General features: G+C 43.2%; 1 protein-coding gene and 1 long non-coding RNA gene across 4 annotated transcripts in view; one reads left to right on the forward strand and one right to left on the reverse strand.

Moving 5' to 3' along the window:
- Window positions 1–25167, reverse strand: part of CATSPERG (cation channel sperm associated auxiliary subunit gamma) — a 44149-nt gene that overhangs the window by 18868 nt on the left and 114 nt on the right. The window contains exons 1-15 of one of the 3 annotated variants that reach the window (XM_081018607.1): window positions 24879–25082; window positions 21808–22044; window positions 21156–21209; window positions 19402–19546; window positions 18352–18478; window positions 17770–17839; window positions 16796–16951; window positions 16253–16424; window positions 14108–14245; window positions 13030–13095; window positions 11407–11517; window positions 10130–10180; window positions 8968–9097; window positions 5764–5875; window positions 319–483 (exon numbers count right to left, since the gene is read on the reverse strand). In XM_081018607.1, coding sequence (XP_080874733.1) covers window positions 319–483; window positions 5764–5875; window positions 8968–9097; window positions 10130–10180; window positions 11407–11517; window positions 13030–13095; window positions 14108–14245; window positions 16253–16424; window positions 16796–16951; window positions 17770–17839; window positions 18352–18478; window positions 19402–19546; window positions 21156–21209; window positions 21808–22020 — 1710 coding nt within the window. In that variant the 5' untranslated portion in view covers window positions 22021–22044; window positions 24879–25082. Of the gene's footprint in view, window positions 1–318; window positions 484–5763; window positions 5876–8967; window positions 9098–10129; window positions 10181–11406; window positions 11518–13029; window positions 13096–14107; window positions 14246–16252; window positions 16425–16795; window positions 16952–17769; window positions 17840–18351; window positions 18479–19401; window positions 19547–21155; window positions 21210–21807; window positions 22045–22913; window positions 22939–24878; window positions 25083–25167 lie in introns of those variants that run through there. The other 2 variants (XM_081018606.1, XM_081018605.1) reach the window with 2 other exon arrangements.
- Window positions 1–25167, forward strand: part of LOC308484623 — a 93458-nt gene that overhangs the window by 1088 nt on the left and 67203 nt on the right. The window lies entirely within an intron of this gene.

A 25167-nucleotide genomic window follows, 5' to 3' on the forward strand; every position in this document is an offset into this window, starting at 1 on the left:
CAGCGCGGCGGCAGCAGGAGGCCCCATTAGCTAAAGTGGTGTTTCAGGTTAAGAACAGTTTCAGGTTAAGTACTGACCTCCAGAACGAAGTACTGACCTCCAGTACTGACCTTATACAGTACCACTGTATAAGAGAACAAGGGAGCCATTCATGGAGAGTTCTGGCATTCTTTTTCTAGAAAAATAGCACTGGTGACTCCAGATTCAAGAGAGCGCCTCCACACCACCACACATGCCTTGAGTGGTGACATGGCTCCCTTTTCAAACCAGCTACCTCCCGGATTACCCGTCAAGGCAAACACAGCCTAATGCACTCACCTCTTCCAACTGTCCATCGATATAGAAAATGGTGAGTATGGAATGTTTCAGGGTCAAGCTATAATGTGGTGAGCCTCTCATCACCTGCAAATAATTGAACACATCCCAGGCTTCTGATGGATATACCTTTTTAATCTCTGTGCCAAGTTCTTTGGAAACCCAAATCTAGAAAGAGGGGGGGAAAGTAATGCTCAAGCGATGTAGTGCTCTGTGTGTGTGTGTGTGTGTGTGTGTGTGTACGTGTGTACACACACACAAACAAACACACACAGCTGGGTTGATAATGTAGCAGAATGATTAAGAGACTAGCAATCTCACTTGCATTAACATGTCCTTATTTTCATCGGAAAAATGTTGGAAGGTATAGTTATCCGACCCCTGAGCCAAGGAGATACGTAACAATACAACCTTTACAAGACAACTGAAGGCAGCCCTGTGTACGGTAGTTATTTAATGTGGCTGGGGCAACCCAGCCAGATGGGTGGGGTACACAACACCTGAAAAAAATCCTGTTTGAATCACTGGGGTTTCCTTCTGAATAAATATGAATAGGGCTAGATTATACACTACAAGCTATGAAATCTTTGGTTTATATAATGGCTCTAACATAAATTCCTAAAATGTCCTTTATTACTGCCACTTGCTGTTCTGCTATAATTTCATTAGTTTGGTGTGTCTGTGTGTGTTATTTGTCAGCCACCCTGAGAATTCCACAAGGACAGAAAGGTAGGCTACAAATAGTTTAAATAAACTGTTTTGTACCTGTTGGCCGATGCCTTTTGTCCTGTTTCTATTGTTTTGCATTTCAAAATAAAGGTTATGAAAAAAGAAAGAAAGAAATCATACGTTCCTCAGCAATATTAAGCCTTGTTCCTCTAGAACAGGCATGTCCAACTCACAAGAGACTGCGATCTACTCACGGTATAAAAGAACTGGCAGTGATCTACCATGAGCTTTTTTTTTTCTTTCTTTGGAGATCAATCAGGGGGTCCAAAGATCAACCAGGATCGACCAGGGACACCTCGCTATTGACAAGTAGATCACGATCAACCTGTTTGACATGCCTGCTCTAAAACAGCCAGCCACTGGATCCATGAGAAAGATAAGCAGACACGGAGAAGACCTACAAAAAGAACTATTTCCGGAACCAAAAGACCTTTCGAAAGAAGGGATACCACCGACGGATGAGGAACAGGCACTAGGTGCAGTAGGAGGAGAACTAAAACAATAACATCATGGCCCTGCAACTTCTAACATGGAACTGTCGGGGTCTGAACTCCCCTCAGAAGAGGAAGTCAGTATTTCATATATTAAAAAAGGAACAATTGGACCTAATTTGTCTACAAGAAACACACATAACAAGATTACACAGGAAATTGTTGATAAACAAAAGACTTGGTCAGGAATTTATTTCGTCAGATAAAGTTAAAAAGAGAGGGGTTGTGATTTATGCAAAAGACAATTTATCACCAAAATTTGTTTTTAAGGATGACCAAGGAAGATTTGTGGCAATTGAAATTCAAACACAAGGAGAAAAATTTTTGATTGTAGGAGTTTACGCACCAAATGATGGGAAATCTGATTTTTTTAAGAAGTTGCATGAGACCTTGATGGACCATATGGATTACAACATGATTTTGATGGGAGATATGAATGGAGTGGTATCTACTTATATGGACAAGGCACAAAGACAGGTAGTCACCAAAGATGGTAGACTACCGAAAACCTTTTTTGACTTGACAGACAACTTGGACTTAGTGGACATTTGGAGAATTAGAAACCCCTTGGCAAAAGAGGGAACTTTCTTTTCTGAAGCCAAAATGACTTGGACAAGAATTGACCAAATTTGGATAACTAGAGGAATGGCACCAAAGACAAGAAAGGTGGAAATCTGCCCGAAAATCTGCTCCGACCATAATGCTGTTAAGATGGAAATGAGACTAACACCAACTGGCTCCTTCAGATGGAAGATGAATGACACCTTATTTAGAGATGGAGAATTTCTTAAGAAGGCCCAAAAAACTCTAAGAGACTATTTCGAGATAAATCTCAGTTCCAACGTGGAGAAAAGAGTAATCTGGGACGCAAGTAAAGCTGTTATGAGAGGGTTCCTAATACAACAGAATGCGATAAAGAAAAAAACTCAAAATGAAAAGAAGGATAAAATTATGAATAAAATAAATGAATGTGAAAAAAGACTGCGAGTAAATCCTAAATCTCAAGAGATTTTGAGAGAGTTAAAGTTACATCAAGTACAATATATGAAAATAATGAATCAGGAAATAGAGTGGAAGATTAAACAAATGAGACAAAAGACTTTTGAATCGGCTAATAAATGTGGTAAATTGTTGGCATGGCAAATGAAAAAGAGACAAAAATTAAATACGATTACGAATCTAGAAGTGGAAGGAAGGAATATACAGAACCCTGCAGAGATCAGAAGTTGTTTCCAGAAGTATTTTAAAAGACTATATACTCAAGGGCCAGTGAAAGAAACAGATTTAGACCAATTTTTGAAAACAAATGGATTACAAAAAATATCTCAAGAAAAGAGACTAATTTTGAACGACAGAATAACTGAACAGGAAATAGAAGGTGCCATTCAAAATATGCAACTGGGCAAATCTCCAGGACCAGACGGCTTGACCTCTACATACTATAGATCTTTAAAAGAATGGTTAATTCAACCATTGAAAGAGGTCTGCAACGAAATTATGGAGGGGAAGAGGGCACCAGAGTCGTGGAAAGAAGCGTATATTACACTTGTACCAAAAACAGAGACTGAAAAGACACAACTTAAGAACTACCGCCCTATATCATTACTTAATGTGGATTATAAAATTTTTGCAGATATTTTGGCGAAGAGATTTAAGAAGGTGCTGTTGGAAGAGATTCATAAAGACCAAGCGGGCTTTCTCCCAGGAAGACATTTGTCCGATAATTTGAGGAATATAATCGATATTTTGGAAAAGCTAGAAGTGAATATTAACACTAAAGCAGTGTTGATATTTGTAGACGCGGAGAAAGCCTTTGACAATATTTCTTGGAACTTTATGAAGAAGAATCTACAGGGTATGGGGGTAGGCCAAGGTTTTGAGAATGGTATAAGTGCAATTTATTCAGAACAAAAGGCTAAACTAATTGTAAATAATGTTGTTACAGAAGAACTTAAAATTGAAAAAGGGACACGACAAGGTTGCCCAATTTCCCCACTTCTTTTTATTTCGGTCCTGGAGGTTTTGCTGAATATGATCGGAAGGGACCAGATGGTTAAAGGTATACAGGTCGGAATTAAACATTATAAATTGAGAGCATTTGCAGATGACCTAGTATTGACGTTACAGGAGCCAGAATCTAGTACAAAAAGGGTTTTAGAACTGATTCAAGAATTTGGTCAAGTGGCAGGATTCAAACTGAACAAATCAAAAACCAAGGTTTTAGAGAAAAATTTAACACCGTTTGAAAGAGAGAGGTTTCAGAATGAGACAGGTTTAACAGTGGTCAAGAAAGTTAAATACCTGGGGATTAACATGACAGCAAAAAATGGGGATCTATTTAAAGATAATTATGAAAAATGTTGGTCAGAAGTGAAAAAAGACTTAGAAATTTGGTCAAATTTGAAGCTTTCACTGCTAGGCCGTATTGCTGCGATAAAGATGAATGTATTGCCTAGAATGTTGTTCTTGTTTCAAACTTTGCAGATTGTGGACAAAATGGATTGTTTCAAGAGGTGGCAGAAAGATATCTCTAAATTTGTCTGGCAGGGCAAGAAGCCTAGAATAAAATTTAAAATACTAACAGATGCAAAGGAAAGAGGTGGATTTGCCCTGCCAGACCTTAAACTTTATTATGAATCAGCAGCCTTTTGCTGGTTGAAAGAATGGCTACTTCTTGAAAACACAGACATTTTGGACTTGGAAGGTTTTAATAACGTATTTGGATGGCATGCATATCTATGGTATGATAAGGTCAAAGCACATAAAGCATTTAAAAATCACATTGTTAGGAAAGCGTTATTCAATGTTTGGTTAAGATATAAGGATTTGTTAGAAAACAAAACCCCAAGGTGGCTGTCACCAATGGAAGCGAAAGCCTTGAAAAAGGTCAATATGGAGGTCAAATGGCCGAAATATTGGGAAATCTTGGAACAAGACGGAGATAGACTGAAATTGCAGAGTTTTGAAAAACTAAAAAACAAAGTGCGAGACTGGCTTCATTATTATCAGATAATGGAGGCATTTAAATTGGACAGTAAAATTGGCTTCCAGGTGGAAAGATCCAAATTAGAAACAGAATTGTTAGAACCCAAAACTAAGAATTTGTCAAGAATGTATAACTTGCTGCTGAAATGGAATACTCAAGATGAAACGGTAAAATCGGCTATGATTAAATGGGCACAGGACGTTGGACATAACATTATGTTTGCTGACTGGGAACAGTTATGGACCACAGGTATGAAATTTACGGCATGTAATGCCTTAAGAGAGAATATTATGAAAATGATATATAGGTGGTACATAACCCCAGTCAAGCTTGTGAAAATTTATCACTTGCCCGATAACAAATGTTGGAAATGTAAAGAAACTGAAGGTACATTTTTTCACCTTTGGTGGACGTGCCCAAAGATTAAGGCTTTCTGGGAAAAGATATATAATGAATTAAAAAAGGTATTTAAGTATACCTTTCCTAAGAAACCAGAGGCCTTTCTCCTGGGCATAGTGGGCCAAATGGTGTTAAAAAAGGATAGAACTTTCTTTATGTATGCAACAACAGCAGCAAGAATACTCATCGCAAAGTATTGGAAGACACAAGAACTTCCCACGCTGGAGGAATGGCAGATGAAACTGATGGACTATATGGAATTGGCGGAAATGACTGGCAGAATCCGTGACCAGGGAGAAGAGTCGGTGGAGGAAGATTGGAAGAAATTCAAAGACTATCTTCAGAAACACTGCAAAATTAAGGAATGTTAGAAGGATGTTGGATTGAAAATAAGTGGTTTCCAGCTGTACGGGTTAAAGTTAAGGATAGATTAAGATTAAAGATCAAGATTAAAGATGTTTAAAGAAATGGAAATTTGATAATAAAAGGGAAAAATTTAAAGGTATATGACATTAAGAACAAGGATTAGGCTTAAAAAAGTTGAAATTATATATTTTAATATTTTATTAAACTAAAGATTGGGTTTAAAAAAGTGGAATAGAAACTGCTGGACAAATAATGTAGATTGGAATACAAAATAGGGAGGTATGAGGAAGTCCAGAAAATAAGTAATTTAAAATTGGGAATGGAAAAGAGAGTTGGTTTTTAATTGTTATGTTTTGTGTTTTTATTGTTAAATTTTGTATTGTTTTTTCATGTGTGTTGTTTTTCTTTTTTCTTTTTGTTTAAAACTTTAATAAAAATTATTAAAAAAAAAAAAAAGAGAAAGATAAGCAGACATACCTCCTCTCGGTCAGTCACAAAGGCAATTTCCCCAGTAAACGACTGAACGAAATATTTGATGGGGGAATCATTCGGGAAGCTGGAGAGATATATATAACTCTGCTTGTCATTGCTGTAAAGAAAACAAGAAGAGATCTTTGTTTTAAATCCCCACCTCCTACAACATTTTGATTGGAGCAAAAACAAATGTATGCATTTAAATAGGAGTCACAACATATTATTTTGCCCACCTTGTGAACCTACTTCCATTACTGTATCAAGTCAAACACAGGGGCAGCTGTTAGCCTTACAATCCAGTCCACTGGCCTAATTATGACTGGTAGGACACTTCTCAAGTTGTCATCTGGAGTCTTTATTACCCCAACTACTTGCCAAAGTTGGCCCACCCTGACTTAGGGCTTATCTGCACTTCCTGCTGCTTTACTGCTCAGTCGGAGCAAATGGCAGTTTTGAGTTTTCTCCAGATTCACATTTGCTCTGATCGATCACTAAAGTTTTCCCTTGGAAAGGAAGGGAGCAAGCGGGAAACTGCACAAGCGAAAGCGAAGTGTGGAAGAGCCCTCCAAGACAGCCTGGCTTATCTATTGAAGAGAGTTTCATACAACCTTTCTTAATAGCGTAAATATTGGAGGAGGTTGTCAGGGTCAACCCTACGCTAGGCTCAAAACTGAAACGATGCAATAAGTCAACCCTTCTAACAAGTGATTCTAAGCAGCAATCTAGGGCAGTAGTTGGTATTAAGAGGTATTATGAGAAGTATAAGGTCTAAGACAGGGGTAGGCAACCTAAGACCCGTGGGCCGGATGCGGCCCAATCGCCTTCTGAATCCGGCCCACGGACAGTCCAGGAATCAGCGTGTTTTTACATGAGTAGAATGTGTCCTTTGATTTAAAATGCATCTCTGGGTTATTTGGGGGCATAGGAATTCGTTCATTCCCCCCCCCCAAAAAAAATATAGTCCAGCCCACCACATGGTCTGAGGGACGGTGGACTGGCCCATGGCTGAAAAAGGTTGCTGACCCCTGGTCTAAGAGATAAAATAAATGCTCATAAATGGACCAGGCAAACACATACATAAATATATAAACCACGTCTGAAACAGTACAGGAAAAAAGTTCTGAAACCATTTTGACTCTCCCAAAATTGACATCAAATGTTTCTCTCCAAGGACAAAGGAAATGGGAAAACCTCCCCATTGTCTCTTTGCTCACAAATCCTGTCTTAAAGGCGTATCTGTGTATGACTGGGTGAGACTGTAACCTGGATTCAGGTGACCATTATCAAGTACCCTGGCAAACAGGATTTCTGCTGTTGACCGCCTCCTTCTGTGATGTATGTATGATGTTTCAGGGGGGTGGTCTTGGGCTCCAGGGTGGGCAATTTCGAAAGTCTATATAAGAGCTTGCACACCAATGTTCTGGGTTCCTCCTCCCTCCTGCATGTGGTGAGTGAGGACCCTGTTGTAACAGTTTAATAAAGATCAGGCTTACTAGCTGCTTTGCTTCTCAATATTCTCTGGCTGGCCTCTGTTATTTTCTCCTACCGATAAAGAACCTACATAAGGACTCTAGATGGGCTCTTGGCTACCCCGTAAGGGAAAAGGAGCAGGTTTTTTCTTGTAACAGAGGCAACAACCATTTTATGGGCACCTAACGAACAAGCGAAAATTGCTGCAATCCGGAAGTGGTTGGAAAAGGGGGCGAATGGATTCAAGATGGACTTATGCACACAGCAGTTAGACACGCAACGTCCGCACAAAACGGTCGTTGCCAGTACACTTCATGCATTCCTGAAGTGGGTTGTGATCCACAAAACATTATGCCAACAGTTCCCCAACTTCTCCCCCTCCCCCGACCACTTGAAAACTTTTGCAGATCCTAGCAGAGCCTTTAATATCATTTTCTCCTAGTGCTACCGATTTGTAATACACCGAGCTAGAAGCTGCATAATTTCTATGGGCTCTTTTATTTCTTATATATTGTAGTGCATTGCATTACAATATGAATACCATAGAATTCAAATTGTAATGAAATATAAGAAATAAAAATACAAATAAAACCTATATGAATATTAATGCAATGGATGAGCTGTCTCCCGTCTTCAACCACAAATCCACAGACACACCACAGACCACTGAATGATGCTTGAGGACCACTGGTGGAATGAGGATCAGCTTGGCAGCTCCTGTCTTATACCATAATAAAATGGTTAGTTTTTAAGGTGCCACAATACTGTTGTTTTTGGTCTATTCCAAGCTTTATAGGAACAGCACTGTGAGAAAACTGAAGATAAGCCAAGAGAGTGCAAAAATTATGGTCGACATCGTAGGAAAGTCTACTGCTACTAGGGTGAAGATTTAGATTTCTGGGCACTAAGATTCAGTATTTTCTCTTTTTTTGAGAGAAAATTTTTGTTTTTGTTTTTTCAAAAACACAGAATATAACAACCTTTCAAATACATATTGTCAGGGAACTGACATCGGAGCGGGAGGCGAAGGGGAGGCTCCTAGATGATGCTGCAGAAGGACCCAGCAGCAGGGGGAGAAGCAGCTCAGTGGAGGGGGAAGCATTTAAGCGCAACACCAGGAACAAAAGTGGGCAGATGGGGAAATCGGAGAGAGGGCTCCCGGACTCTTCACTGGAACTCAGTGAGGAGGGGACAGGTCCTCCGCTACCTACGCCCTCCCTGCGCAGAAGGCTCCCGCGCAGTGAGAGGAGGAGGAGACTGGGTGTCAAACAACTCTTATGTTGGAAGAGATTCAAGAAACGCCCACTGACGGATTCTGCCAGTGACTGAGACAGTCATGATTAGAAAGGGCTGTGCAGTCAGAAAGGTTTAACAAGGCAAATTAGCCTAGAGAGGCACCAGTTTCCGCACGAGTAACTCATACTCATCACACATATCAAATACTTTTGTTCCACCGAGCACATGACTTCCCTCCTTCCCTTTCAACTGGCTTTCCCATTCTAATAAATTGTATGCGCATTTCAACTGCCAGTTTCTGTCCTTCATTACGTTACAAGATTTATTTCAGTGTCTTCACATTTTTGCAATAATCTTTCAAATACTCAATAAATTTACTCCAATCTCTTTGGAATTTCTGGTCGCCTTTAGATTCAGTATTTTCTAAAGATGAAAGTAGTATAAACAGGAAGGTGTCTGGAACCATATTCACACCAGCAGGCTTTTCGTAGGGAATCTTACCTTTGCAAGATAGCATTCCCCCAGATGTAAAATATATTACTGAAGGGGTTCAAAGCCAAACCTCTTGGTATAAGGGTTGTGTTTGTGTAATGCTCCAGTCCTAGCAACAGCACAAACCCTTTATCAGAGGCTGCAACAGAAAAAAGAAGAGAAGTTGACTACAATGGATGTTCTAAATGGGGGTGATAGCAGTTATGAGAGTAACTAGAAAAAAAGGATGCAGTGGTGGAAACCATCTCTGTTTCCCACAGCTATTCCCACTCCATATTTGAAGATTCAGCTTGACTTTTTGAAACAGGAGCAAACTGCACAGTTTTGCATTCTTTGCTTCTCTGAGACACAGATTTCAATGGACTGCCTTTTCCTGGGTCGCTTCTCTAGAGATGAGGGATAATATAATATTATAGTGATAACGTGGCATACGGCAGGGTTGAGGAAGCTATGGTCTGACAGCTGTTGCTGGACAACCTCCATCCCCCGTGTATGGAATCTTTGATCCTCCAGGTGCTGCTCAACTGCAGCACCTACCATCCCTAGCCATTGGCCATGTTCAATGGGCCTGATGGGAGTTGCCGTCCAGGGGCTCCCCACTACTGACACATGGGAAACCAGGGAAGGGAACCACCCTGAGTGAAAGAGTCTTGATCCTCACCCTGCCCCTCTCCTGCGGCTGATATTTAAAGGGGAAAACAGGTACACATTAATGACACAAGGGATTTGTCCCTTAAGCAGGGAATCCTGATGACCCTCCGCAAACTATGCGCTGCTTTGTGAGGAACCATGACAAGGCAATGTAAAACCACCCCATGAATCCACTCCACATATTTGCATAACTTGCTCCCATTATGAATTCCCTTCGGTTCAGAACTTGGGGTTTTGGCAAAGAGTTCCAGGATTAATACATACTCAAAGCCCCTTCCGACTTGACTGCCATTTAACTATCCTCCTGTACTTGCAATCAGAAGGGTCAAGGGTTTCGTTGCCATCCTCGCCCCCATCCCTTTCAATGCACAATAAAGGGGGAAATGGAAGGTGCAAATTCCGTTAGCAAATTTGGAGCCCCGGGTGTTAATTTTTGTGGCTTAACACAGAGTGCACAGGTGTTGTCTTGTGAAAGTAGCAGCAGATTCTGCCTTGTCTCAGATTCTGCGGCCTAACTTACCCTTGGGAACTTTTTCAGGGATATGATAAATAAATTCAAAATGTTCTTCATCTGCAAAGTGAGCAGAGAAAACATCCAAATGTTAAAATTGCCTACTTATTTACTTTATTCCATTTATGCATAAGCTTGGGGGAAAAGAAAAGGATGTAACAGATGGTATACCAGTAATTACAATTAGTTGGACTGAAATTATGCTTGTAACTGAATTTTCTACAGAGCACAACAGCAATTGACTTGGACTAATATATGCTTCCTTCTATCAGAATACAGTGAATCCATACATTTGATAACAACTCATGATCAATAAAATTAATCCATTTTTGCCTGCGGATATCGTGCCTTTGATTTTGTTCTCTAAATCTAATAAAGTAGGTTTATTCAGCCATGAAAAGCATAGCTCTTTAATTTATCATACCAATCTTTACTTGATGGTACATTTGCCACTTTCCATTTTCCCATGCACAGTGGAACCTCGGTTCCAAAAAGTGTTCAAAAACCAAAGCAGTTATTTCCGGGTTTTTGGCGTTCAAAAGCCTAAACGTTTGACTTCCAAGACGCTCGAAAACTGAGGTAAAGGTAAAGGTAAAGGGACCCCTGACCATTAGGTCCAGTCGTGGCCGACTCTGGGGTTGTGGCGCTCATCTCGCTTTATTGGCCGAGGGAGCCGGCATACAGCTTCCGGGTCGTGTGGCCAGCATAACTAAACCACTTCTAGCAAACCAGAGCAATGCACGGAAACGCGGTTTACCTTCCCGCCGGAACGGTACCTATTTATCTACTTGCACTTTGACGTGCTTTCAAACTGCTAGGCTGGCAGGAGCTGGGACTGAGCAACGGGAGCTCACCCCGTCACAGGGATTCGAACTGCCGACCTTCAGATCGGCAAGTCCTAGGCTCTGTGGTTTAACCCACGAGCAGGAAACCATTTCTGCACAATCGTTCCTTATAATGTCTTTCAGACAATATAGTAGGACAATAGCGCAGTGGAAAGGGTCTCAGTATTTCAACATCTTTTCCAAATGTTATTTTATTTTCCTTCAATTCCCCTGTGCCCCCAAATCACATTTTGGCACTTCTAGCACGTGGCAGGGTAACTTCAGTGCACCTGAATTTGCTCATTTTACTCTTTATTTATCTGTCCCTTTCTCTTTTTGTGTCATGATTGTTAGACAGGTTCCTGCCAGAATAGATTTGATTTTGATTTTTTTTTAACACCACCAAGTTGAATTTCAAGTACAATAAACAATACGAATAACGCTTAAGAGAGCCAGTCTAACCTAGTAAGTATACCACAATGGTGTGTTTGTCTGTTCCCGTCTCATGCACCAGCAAATATATCCGGTTATCACCCAAGGAGTAAGTGGCCCATTTGATGGAGCACGCCGAAGCTAGAAGGGAGAAGAAGATTGGGGCAATGGAAAAATTGCATTATTTAAAGAGATGTCACTGTAGGTTTTGCATTTGTGGCATGAGCAGATCTTCCTGCTGGCCACTCTGAACAGACCACATTGCTCCTACTATTATGCCATGTCTCTGTTTACCCATATGTTGATTTTTATACCAGCTTAAATGTCATCTTCCAAAGAACTCTGGGAATCATCCTTTAGTGGAGCTATTTAAGTACACTGGGTGAAATCTTTAGTGGTGTTCCCAAGGAACTACAATTCCCAGGATTTCCTGGGAAGAGGAAATGAATGCTAAATCCCTGCAGACTGGTGGCGGGCAAATGCTGTCCCCATCTTCAAAAATTCAAAAGAAGACCCAGGTCATTACTGACCAGTCAGCTTGATGTCGTTACCAGGAAAGGTCTTAGAACAGACCAGGAAAGGTCCTAGAACAGAAGATTAAACAGTTGGTTTGTGAGCACTTAGGAAAGGACGCTTTGATTACTGAGACCCAGCATGGGTTTCTCAAAGACAAGTCATGCCAGATGAATCTCACTTCTTTTTTTGATAAGAGTTACAAGCTTGGTGGATCAGGGGAATGCTGTGGACGTAGTGCATCTTGATTTCAGTAAGGCTTTTGACAAAGTCCCACATGCTGTCCTTGCAGAGAATATCTGGACAATGCAACTGTTAGCTGGATTTGTAGGTGGTTGACTGACCGAACCCAAAACCAATTATTTAAAAGACTGACACATGGAAGATGGAGCAAGCTTGTTTTCTCCTGCTCCATAGTAATGGAACGAAATCAGTGGGCGCAAGTTACAAGAAAGGAGATTCTGACTAAACATCAGGATGAACTTTCTGATGGTAAGAGCTGTTCAACAGTGGAATGGACTCCCTTGGGAGGTGATGCACTCTCCTTCCAAGGAGGTTTTTGAAGGACAGGCTGGAGGGCCATCTCTTATGGATGCTTTAGTTACCTGCATAGAAGGGTTTAACTAGATGACCCTTGGAGTCCCTTCCAATGCTACAATTCTATGATTCTAAGAAATAATAATTGTCAAAAGTGCATACAGTTATTTTTTTATTAATTATTTATACCACCTTTCATCTGAGGATCGCAGGGTGGTTTACAATATAAACAAGATATATATAAGATATGCCCAGAATAGTTATTCATAATAAAGAAACCATTCCTGGTCTGCATCTGTATTAGAATTGTTCTTAAAAGGTTTATGTTTTGTCTTTGCTGTTTTTGGATTCCTTTGGAAGGACAGGATATAAATTTTATAAAGAAATAACAGTCACGGAGAAAATGAGCTCTCCCCAACCCAGCTCATTCCATGTTGTACAGGTACATTGTTGGATTTTGGGTCCTGAATTGTGATTAGGGAAACAAAGACATATATGGCCCATTCTGGCTTTACCTCCCTCACTACAAAGCTCACAATAGTGGCACAAGACTCTGGAGGCTACCCAGGGGGAGGCACGTTTTAAAAATCAAAATGGACATACCCCTTACAAAATCACATACTGTCTCTTCCTTTTCCCTCAAGGATCCAGAAGCCTTCACAATCCCATCTATAAATAAAAAGGAACCATGGGTAGGGTTAAAATGAGTGGACTGCTTCTCCCTTCCCACTCTCCAATGGACAAAGCCTCCCATTGCCAGCACATGCATACCCTCCTTATGATCCAGAAGTCATGCTCTGCCCCAAACCGACCCACTTTCTTTATTCAGTTTGTCAGGAAATGTTCCCAGTCATCCACACAGTAAAAACACGATTTAAAACACAAGCTGTACTGGCTCCCGGTGGAGTACAGGGTCAGGTTCAAGGTGCTGGTTTTGACCTTTAAAGCCCTATGCAGCCTAGGACCCTCGTACCTACGGGACTGCCTCTCCCGGTATGCCCCACGGAGAGCCTCAAGGTCCATAAATAGCAACACCCTAGAGGTCCCGGGCCCTAAGGAAGTTAGATTAGCTTCAACCAGAGCCAGGGCCTTTTCAACACTGGCCCTGGCCTGGTGGAACGCTCTGCCTCATGAGACCAGGGCCTTGCAGGATCTGATTTCTTTCCGCAGGGCCTGTAAGACAGAGTTGCTCCACCTGGCCTTTGGCTTGGAGCCAATTTGATCCCCTCCCCCTCTTTCTTTTTCCTTTCTCCTCCTGTGAGGAGGCTGCATTTTAATATTTTAATGTTTCGATATTTTAATGTATTTTAGTCTTGTTTTTAAGTTGTATTCATTCAACTTGTTTTTATTATTGCTTGTTAGCTGCCCTGAGCCCATCCTTGGCTGGGTAGGGCGGGGTATAAATTATTATTATTATTATTATTATTATTATTATTATTATTATTATTATTATTATTATTAAAATAAGGCAATTATGAATTACCATAATACCTGAAAATTATCAAGCATACCAGCAACGTAGCTTAAAACCTGAGGACGGTCCATCAATCATCCAGCTGAGACCACACCATTCAAGTCTTGCTCAACACCCCGTTGCACAGAACAACGGAAGAGCATGCCCCTCCTCAAGCTAGCCCCCATCCATTCTGTCCTATAGTCCTACGTGGGGCAAGATAAATACCTCTAACCGTGATAAGAAAGAATTCTCCTTCCTGCCAGCCGCCACCAAGGGCAATCACAAATTCAGAGCCATTCATTGGGAAAAAGACTGGGTTCAAGGTTCTCACGCAGACATGGTTCAATATGCGTGTCCAGAGCTCTAAAGAAATAGAAGAGAACATGTGAAGAGCCTGGCAGCTGGATCAGCCCCCACCTAGCCCAGGATCCTGCAACCAGATGCCCCTGGGAAACCCACAAGCAGGGCATGAGTTAAATATCCTTCTGTGCCTTTTGTTCCCCGGCAACTAGTATCCAAAGGTATCCTACCTCTCATTCTGGGGTCATGTATCGCGACTAGTGGTCACAGGCAGTGCTATCCTCCCTTTATGACAGTCCATGACAACATCTTGTGGTAGCGCATTCCAGAGAGAGATGGTCCCAATCAGTTACTCTAAGCACCTTACAAAGGCATAGGAGCATTGTTTGCCAGATGGTTTGTCAGATTACAGTGTTATGAGGGGGTGCATTATGGGGTGTTAGGAGAGGGATAGTACCTCTGGTGGGAGACACATCGTGCTCCTTCTGGGGTGCTTTGGTCCCCACCCTGCACTCAGCTCTCACCTGTGGCTCCTAGAAGCTGTCAACCTGTGACAGCGGTCACACCCTGGGAACATCTTCAACAGGCTGGCTAAACCAGGTGAGGGGTCTCAAGCCCTCAGTGAGTTAGGGACTTCCCTGTATGCGCAGACAGACTCTGGCAGATTAAGTGGACTCAACCAGTCAAAAAGGAGGTTTCTGCACATGCTATAGAGGGAAGTGAGGGGCAGATGGGGCTCATCAACCTGGGAAGGTAGCCCATCTAGGAGAAGGAAAACACTGATCCTCAACCTCCACTGCTTGTGGGATATCTTCAGGAGAAGAAAAAGCTATGGAATGAACCCCACACAAATCTGGAGTGGAATCCCTAAGACGGTTGGACGGTGCCTTGTATGCTTCCTTTCGGCAACTCCTGCAGTCAAGCTGCTGCCAAACATCTTGCTCAGGGAATCTTGTCATCTGGGCAGCCCGGGACCTCCATACACAGGCTTGTGCCCCAAGGAGGTCACTTCGGTACTGCTCATACAGCGGTTTGAATTCACTCCTGGGGGCACACTCCACTGTCTCCTGAGGCAGATGGATGCCAACAACAATGGGCCCTCCTGGTAGAACCTCTCAGAATTTGGAGCTCTCTTCCTAGAGAGGCTAGACTGACTAGCTCCTTGCCACCTTCCACCATCAGGTGAATACTGTTTAATTCTGGCAGGTTTAGGGAAACTGGCTGTTTTTAAGGAAAGGGCTTTTAACAGCACTGTGCTGTTTTTAATACCGCATGATGATATTAGTGATTTCCTATAAGTGTCATTGACAGAGGTGTATACAGTGGTGCCTCGCAAGACGAAATTAATTCGTTCCGCGAGTTTTGTCGTCTTGCGGTTTTTTTCGTCTTGCGAAGCACGGTGTCGGGAAAGTTTTGGAAAAGCTTCAAAAATCACCAAAGTCTTTAAAAACCTCAAAAAAGGCTACCACACCGCGTTCTATGAGTTGCTCCTCGAAGTCAAGTCGCAACTGTATTAACGGTGTTAAGAAAAAGGAAACAAACTTGCAAGACGTTTCCGTCTTGCGAAGCAAGCCCATAGGGGAAATCGTCTTGTGAAGCAGCTCAAAAAACAAAAAACCCTTTCGTCTAGCGAGTTTTTTGTCTTGCGAGGCATTCGTCTTGCGAGGTACCACTGTAAAATTATGCATAGTATAGAAAAGAGGATAGAGAGGAGTTTGAATTGGGCCCAGAAACTAATTGGCGGTCAGTGCTGTTTTGCCCCTTCCATTGTCAGCACTGTGCTGCCAATGCAGTTACTGCGGCATAACCATGGTACTACATGGGGATGGGTCCTCCACAGTGGCACACCTTGAAGATGCACTGCCACAACCCGGGGTTAGTCCATATTCTATCCAGTGCAAGTTGAGGGCAGGACGGCAGTTAACGTGACTAAGGATTCCCTGCCCCCAGGGAAAACGGAAGAGCATAGCTCTCATAGAATTCCATCTGTTCCGTAACGGAAGGCATGACAGTTAAAGTGGCATAAAACCAATACAAAACTGTGCCTTTTGGCTTCTCAGGCTCACGTACCAGACCCAGAGGTGTTCACATGCAAGATTGGGTAATTTCCCGTATAGTAATAGACAAGCTGGTTCTGCCGGATGAACAGGGTGCTCTCTGTACTAATGGCATCGACAATGGCAGAGGAGAATGTACCCTGTGGGCATGAGAGGGAGCCAATCCAGCAGCTGTCAATGCCCACCTGTAGCAGAAAAGGAGACAAAGAGAGAGAAGGGTGGAAACAGGCTCAGCTCCTACTAGGTTAGGAGTTGTGTAGGAATTCCCACAATGCTGTGCTTTGCTAGCTATAATGGGCATCCTCTGTGTTGAAGGGTGTCAGCTCTTGAGCTGCTTTCAACTGGAGATGCTGGGGACTTAACTTGGGACACACTACGCACAAAACATGCGGTCTGCCGAAGTCAAGGTCCACCACTGTTGGACGGCTACAACTTCACTTGCCGGCACCAAGCTCATGTGTGAACTATTGGGGGAGTTCCAGCCCCACCGCACCCCGGCCAACACAGAGATGCCATGTCAGAGATGTGCTATGCAGAGGGCTCGTTTCCCCTTTACCTCTATTGGAATGTAATCCAAAAACATCGAGTCCGACATGAAGACAATCTTGCTCCGGGGAATGCCGCCAAGGATGAGCACGGGGGCTTGTCCGTAAGTGTACCACAAGGGACGCGATGGGTCTCTCAGTTGCAGGACATTCTTCAAAGAATCTAGCTGTGCTTGGTAAGAAGGGACCAGAGAGGAGAGTCTGTCTATCACACCAAAGCCACTGGGGACCAACAGATACCTTCTACAGAATCCAAGGGTAAAACTTCAGGGGGACCGTGCCAGGCCCCACCCATAAGGGCAGAGGCAGGGAGTGTCATGGACTGGCTGGATGCAGAGGAGCGGTGGGAGGCACCAGCCGGGGAACTCCCAGGGGAAGAAGGCTCAGAGCCAGGGGACGGGTGGGACGATGATGAGTGGTCAGAGGAAGAAGACTGCGGGGAGGAGGTGCAGGAGGCTAGAGGGGCAACAGGGTTTAGTGAGCAGGAAGAGTCTGTTCCAGAGTACAGTTCAGACTCTGAGGCTGAAGCAGAGGCTGGAGAGGAGGGGGGTCAAGAAGCTGCAAAAGAATCTAGGGAATCTCCCCCCCACACACACTGCAACCAGCTCCCCGCCTCGCCCCCCAGTCTCTAAGAATATGCAGAGAGATGAAAAGAGCAGACTGCAGAGTTTTTACTGCTACTGTCACTAGGAGCCAGTACATGATTATAAAGTAAGTAAATCTAATTTTCAAACTTACTTTGCAAGTTGTTGCCCGATTCTTTGTTTAGCAGGGTAAGGAAGAGGAAGCCAGCTTACTTCATAGCTGGACTTGCTCAAAAGGAGACTTTGCTGCCTAATTCCTATGCTTTTCTGCTACCAAAGATGGGATCCTAAAACTCTGTTTAACCCCCACAGGCAAATGCAACCACATCTGCAGACTGCAAGTAGCAGTGGTTAGCAGGCTGTAAGGCCACTTGAGATCGCTACCAACCCCAGCATTTTACCTTTTCTCCAATCTTGATCTTCACCTCATTTTGAACAATTCCCACATAGCCATTGATATTTATGGCAAACCTATACATAAGGAGAAAAAGAATATATGTGTTTTCTTTTGCTACATTTATATACTTTTTCTTAAAAGCTGTCAATTCCATTCAAAATACCGTAATGGTTTGCTGTCAGAGAGACTTGATACAAAGGGGGGGGGAGGGGGAAACTAGCCAGTTCAATTACCAACACATTCATGTAATTGTTACATAATGGCCAAATGGAACTGTCAGTCCAGGAAACAGTTCTGGGAGGGGAGGAGCCACACGGCAGTCGGCTCCAGCCAGGAGGATGGAACAGGCCTCGCTGTGTCCCCTTGGCCCATAGACACAGCCAGGTGGAACTGTCACTGGTGGAAGATGGTTCTAGTTCTGCTGAGCTGATCAAGAGAGCTTTGCTGCCAGTTCTCTTTCTGTAATAGATTGAGGGTTTCAGGTTTTGCTTTGTTTTAGGTTTCATTCAAAATATGGCACAAGCAAGATACTGGCACGCGTGAAAATGTTCTTGCTGGGTCTACAAACTAGAAACGTATCCCTCACCTTCTGTTTTTCACAGGGAGACCGATGCCGTTGCTCTCCACCAACACATCCAACACAACAGTGCCGTTCAAGAAGGGCATCGGCGTGAACCAGCACATTTGGCAAACTTCCTCACTGTCGCAATTTGCTGGAGGCAGAGAAGGCATGGAAAGGTCAAACGGTAAAGGACCCCTGGACGGTTAAGTCCAGTCAAAGGCGACTATGGAATGTGGCGCTCACCTCACTTCAGACCGAGGGAGCCGGCATTTGTCCACAGACAGCTTTCTGGGTCATGTGGCCAGCATGACTAAACTACTGGTGCACGGAGGAACATGACGGAAGCCAGAGCACACGGAAACACCATTTTCCTTCCTGCCACAGCAGTACCTATTTCTCTACTTGCAGTGGTATGCAGTGGTATGCACTGGTAGGTTAGCAACGGGAGCTCACCCCGTTGTGCGGATTTGAACCACCGACCTTCTGATCGGCAGGCCCAAGAGGCTCAGTGGCAGAGCAGGAATCCCCTCCAAAAGCCTAAACAGAGGGAGGACTAGAAGTGGGAAGAGGCTACATCCCTGTAAATGCCTGCTCAACCCAGTGCTAGAGGCAGGATCATACACATGTTGGTGGAAGAGTGAGACAAAATATTATCTGCTATTTAAGTTAGGTGTTTGGATGGTGATTCTTGTTCTGACTTCTGCCAATACACACACACACACACACACACACACACACACACACACATTTGGAGGCAATGGGGAAATAAGCTATTATCATCCAAGGCAGAAAATCCAACTGCTGCCTTCCCTTCTGCCAATTAAACTACAATGCAATCTATGAAGAGGTTCCCCAATGCAAGCTTAGAGAATTTACAAGTGAATTGGGCCAAACTGGGTCCAATCTGTCTGTCTGCTTATTTGTGGCCATTAGTGGCATCCAAAATTTGCTTTCTGAAGCTGAAAAATTCCAAAGGGAGCAAAGCTCCTCAAAAGGAAGCTTCTCTTTCATGAGATACTTCCTTTTGTGCTTCCTGCTTCCGCACTGCCTCTTGGGGATGACATGCTGAAATACCTTTATCCCTATACGGAGCAGCCCTCATTTCGATCTGCAGCTGCTCCTGTTTCTGACGCACAGGGTGGACGGGTTCTGAAAAAGTGACAGTCACAATCGGCCTCAGTCCAGTGTAGTGGCCTGTCCGAATAGCCCATCCTGAGTTCTGGAAGGAGGAAAGAAGTTTGTTGACCCAGAGCCCTTGTCACAAAATTACTCTAGTGTCACTTGCCTGTGCTGACTCAATCTAACTATTACATTAGTGTTGCGACTTACAGGGGAGAGAAGATGCCAGATTTTGTCGGTGTTTGATGATACAGTCAACACACACAATTGCCTCATTACGTAAATCATGTTCAGAATACCACAACACACACGTAACTGGCTGTAAAGCAACATAACATTATATATACTGAAACTGTAATTGTCATATCAAAAAAAAATGCAAAGCACAGCTCCTGATGGCAATAACATGTTGTTGTTGTTTAGTCGTTTAGTCGTGTCCAACTCTTCGTGACCCCATGGACCAGAGCACGCCAGGCACTCCTGTCTTCCACTGCCTCCCGCAGTGATATGTTATCCCGCAATAACATATCATATTACTATTAACCTTCTATATGTTTTTATTGTCGTAAAGTCCAAGGATAGTCAAGTCCAAAGATTGTCAAGTCCAACGATTACAATGTACAGTTCCTGTTGGCAATGCCATTTCATACTGATATCTTCCTTCTGCATAGTCCTATGTCTTGAGAGTGTAACAAACAGAACTACTTAGTAACAATAAGGCAGCTGATGATAGACCAGTTCTCAGGATACACCCTTGTTTCGCCCGTTGGGCTACCTCAGCAACAAGGTTTCCAGGAGATTTTTTTAGTTTGGAAAAGAATAGTTTATAACCCAAAAGCGTTTGAAATGAGGAATAAAATTAAGCCAGAAATGAATGAAATGGAACAAGGGACTGGAAAAATGAAGAAAGAATAGTGGATTGTTATTATGGAGGGAATGTTCGAATAATTCTTTTTATGTAACTGACAAGACACAGAATAAGAAGCCCTTTTTCTTTTCCTATCCAGTCACTTACCCAGGGTTTGGTTTCCTTGGAATAAGAGACAGCGGAGACCGTGGTTTCTTTATGACATGTGGTTTATTTACACACATATGCAACCTAAACCTACAGTGGAGGGGCTCGCAGCATTAACACCCCAAGTGGTCTTGTTTCTCCCACAGACACAGCCTTGGATTCCAGCAGAAATCAAGAATGGCTCCGACTCCCTGGCTTATGCCAGCAGCCTGCTTCTAGCCCAGCTCTCTCCCTCACACAACTATCCTGGCTTTTGTCTGTCTTACTGGCAGCCAAATAAGAGAGGGGCGCCCATCCATTTGTCCTCTGGCACAGAGCAGCTTCCTTTGTTATACAAAGGACCATACCGAGTTGGCAACTATGAGCCTTGTCTGGCTAATTCAGCAATGGAATCCTCCATTCGATTTTAATCCTTGGTGGAACCAGGACCCCAGGAATTACAAAGGACATGGGCATCAGGCAGGCTGACCTCACCTCCCCCCCCCAAAAAAAAACCAACCTTCACAAGATTATCATGCATCTCAGCAACAGATGAAACAGCAATGCCACTTTAAAGCAGTGGCTTAAAACAAGTTTATGTCCATAGTGCAAATCTGTCCACTGCTGAAGCAACAGGGGAGCAAGGGAAAGTGCCCCTTCAATTACAATGTGTAAGTATCCCTTGCCCTCACAAAGCATGTGGCTCTTCTCTTACCTGAAGTGTGCAGCTCAGATTAATTTTCAGGTAGTATGGAAATCCCAGGTATTTCTGTAAAAAGAGACAGTTACAATATTTCAATAGCTCTTTTCACTTGAAGAGTAATAAGCTGAAAGTTCTGGCTGACTAGTATACCAGTAAAGCCAACAGCAGCCCTGAATAAAACAGTTGATTTAATAAAATAAACCAAAGTAACTGAGACCGTAAGGGATTCAAGCACTTGTGCCTGTTAGGAATCTCCAAGGATGAAAGCAGAAGCTCCAGATTTATACACTGCTGTGGTGAGCTGGTCAGGTCTGCAGTTTGAGAGGGTCTCACAACTGGGATCTCCCCCTAAACTCTAGGTTGACGCTACCCACAAAGGCAGCCCATTGGTTCCCTCCATTATAAAAGCTTCCAAGTCAGGCTTGGCCTTTGCCTGGGATGCAATCAGCCCTGGCCTCTTCTGTTAAGCCTAGACTTTTGAGGATATGTGTGACTGCTGTTTGTCTGATTTCCCTTCAGCCCTTGGTTCTAGGGGCTCTCTAAGTGACCTCTTGCCCACCCTCCTAACAGCTCCAGCTCAAGAGCTATGGAACCCAAAGAGCCCTTGCTAGTCATGGAAGGAAAGGAAGATCTCCTCTCCCACACCCAGGCATGCTGTACTCACTGCATTTTTGTCATCAGGGTCTATAGCTGAGTCTGTGAGTTCCTTGAAGATCTCAGCCACCCTTTTAATTTCCCGCTGGGTAAAGAAAATCTTTCGGTCGCTCCCAAGGTCAGCAAAATCGTTGACTACAGCTACCCATTTGCAATCTGATGCAAATAGATGTTTCATGCACAGGAAAACAAGGGACAAGGTAGCTGCGAAAAGTTGCCACATCACAGATGCTCCTTGCAAAGGAACCTGCCAAAACAACAACAACAATCCCCTACCTTTTTAATTAACCCTTTTATGCAGGTGTTCTAAATAAGCAAGCCTCTTCCCAATATTCTATCTAACCTAAGAGGGGGCTTTCCACAGAGGGACTGGCTTGATATTTCATGCTAAGCTTCAAAGGAGTCAAAAACCATATTGAAGTCTTACGTGAATCCTGTCCTTTGAATACACACCTTTGCTTTCTCCTGTGTTAGTGAATAGCTGCTATTCACCCCAGAGGAACATACTGGCAAGTGCTGCACAGAAGGCAAAACCAGTCGGTTCTGGGCTGTTAGCCTTCCTCTAGGATTCCGTAAAGGAAGAAACATGTCACATGGCCCTTTTCGCTTGGCTGGTTTTTGCCTTAACCTCTTGTGTGTAGTAACAGGCACACACCTTTGTCTCCTGAGATAGGTGAATGCCAACCTTTCCACTCTCGAAACTGTGCTCAGGGCAGTTTCCAAAGACTTAAAAATTGCCAAGTAAATAGAAACAATAAACAACACAACTGGCCTTCTCCTTTTGTGGATAAGGAGCTGATTAACAGGAATCAAAGGATGAATTAATGGACAGTTCTCCCATTGGAAGGATGTAGAATGGAGTCCCCCAAGGATTGGTAGTGGGACCTGTGCTTTTTAACTTGTTCATAAATGATTGCAAATTAGGGTGAACGGTTAGGGGCCAAGTTTGCTGATAATACTAAATTGTTCAGAGCAGTTAAAACAAAAAGTGAAGAGCTCCAAAAGAACCTATATGAACTGTAGGAATGGGTGGTAAAATGGCAAATGCAATTCAGTGTAAACAAGTCTGAAGTGATGCACATTGGAACAAAAAAAAAATCTTCATTTTACATATACCTTCACAGGGTCTGAACTGGCAGTGTCTGACCAAGGACTGATAGCTTGATAAAGATGGTGACCCTGTGTGCAGCAGCTGTGAAAAGGGCAAATTCTAATCTTGAGACCAATAGAAAATAAATTAAAAATGAAACTGACTTTCTAATAATGTTGGTATACAAATCAATGGGGCAATGGCATTTGGAATTATTATTATTAATTATTATTATTATTAATACACCACCCATCCATCTGGGTTACCCCCACCACTCTGGATGGCTTCCAACAAAGATTAAAAATACATTAAAAGAGTCATTAAAAAATTCCCTAAAGAGGGCTGCCTTCAGATGTCTTCTAAAAGTCAAGATAACATGTTCCAGATCGCCTCACTTCAAAAAGCTTATGGTAGAGATTGAAACAAGTTCAGAAAAGAACTACCAAGATGATCAAGGGGGTGGAGCAACTCCCCTGTGAGGATAGGGTTCAGCATTGGGGGGTTCAGTCTGGAGGAAACAAGTAAGAGGCAACATGATAGAACTGCTTAGAATTATCTCTCATAACATGTCACGAGTCCCAGAGTGGGGATGGGCTCAGGAGTAGAGTGGCAGACTAAGACACATAAGGAGAAAAGGATGGTGGGAGAGGGAGGCCTGAGACCAGGGAGCAAAGGCAAGGGTAGGCACATCCCTCTCCCAGAGCTGCTCTGGATGGGGGAAGCAGGACTTTCACCTCCACTCTTCCCTGCTGGGTGGAGAAGTGTGGAAATAGTAGTTGGCTGATGCCCTCGCCAGATTCTGAGAGTGGAGGAACCAGAGTCAGAAAGCAAAGGCACAGCCAGGTCACCCAGGTCTCAGAAACACTCAGCACTGGGAGCAGATGCATCCATTAGGATATGGTGAACATCTGCACATTCAGGTTTCACAAGGTATGAGTTTCACGAGATTGGGCTTGACTTGCCCAGTCTTTAGAAGCTTGGCAGGTGGGCATGCCACCCCATGAAATGGACATCATTGCTTCCACGTACAGTGGTACCTCAGGTTACATATGCTTCAGGTTACATACGCTTCAGGTTACAGACTCCGCTAACCCAGAAATAGTGCTTCAGGTTAAGAACTTTGCTTCAGGATGAGAACAGAAATTGTGCTCTGGCAGCGTGGCAGCAGCAGGAGGCCCCATTAGCTAAAGTGGTTCTTCAGGTTAAGAACAGTTTCAGGTTAGGAACGGACCTCCGGAACGAATTAAGTACTTAACCCGAGGTACCACTATATGTGTACGGCTGCTCTTCCGTGTCTATGAATGCATATAAAATAATACACAACACAATCTCTGGATTCTTCATGGGGGCCTGGCTTTGGGGGCTTTAACAATCAGGTCCTGTATTTCGTCATTTACCCTCCTTGGTGCCTTGCTGTAGTGTTCTGAAAATGATCGCTTGCAGGTAACCCCATGGTTGTCATGGAGGCCTGGAAGTCCTCCCAATAGGGTGGCCTTGCCCAGGATATTAAACCGCTCATTACAACCAGCTTGGGAGACTCCAATACCACATTCTCAATGCCTGTTTCAATCTGTTACATCTGTTACATACTCTGTTGTCTGTTTAATAACAAATGAAACCTGTCAAACATAAAAAATTAGAAATTACTTGAAAGAAAACAAATAGGCCTAGGATTAAATTAAGTTATAATTAAATAAATGGGATTTAGAATGTTAAGAAAAGTGAATAAGATGGACTCGTTTAATAATGATATTGGAAAGCTGTTACTACAAGGAAACTCAGAAGGGAGGGACTTGAGGAAGTCAACTAAGATGCTTAAAAGGTTGGATTTGTGAAGAATTAAGTTTGTTGTTATTGTTTATCTGTTTATTGTTCTTTTCTCTCTCTCTTTTTTTCTTTTTCTGTTTTTGGGTACCACTCTGCTTTGTGGTTTTTGTTATCAATGTGGAAATTCTAATAAAAATTTATTTTTTTAAGAAACCAAATCAAACCTGTCAAATAAACTTCTGCAGCAACTGAACTAGGTTGCCTGTGCCACTGGTCTGCGTTTCCCACGCCTGGCATCACACGCCTAGCCTCTTGGCTGGTGACGTCACGGGGCCTCGCGTAGACGCCTCCCTACTAGTGACGTCACCCCGGTGACGTTAAAAGCCAACAGCTATTTCAAGACGCTACGCTTCCCAAAAGTTCTCCTCAGTCCTCGTACCTTCTCCCCCCTCGCCGCCGCCCAAAAAAACCCCGCCTACATCGAGTTCCCCAAATTAGCGCCTCAGCGGCCCC

This window comes from Podarcis pityusensis, assembly GCF_964106645.2.
Source record: "Podarcis pityusensis genome assembly, chromosome: 8".
In the NCBI taxonomy this organism is placed as follows: Eukaryota; Metazoa; Chordata; class Lepidosauria; order Squamata; family Lacertidae; genus Podarcis; species Podarcis pityusensis.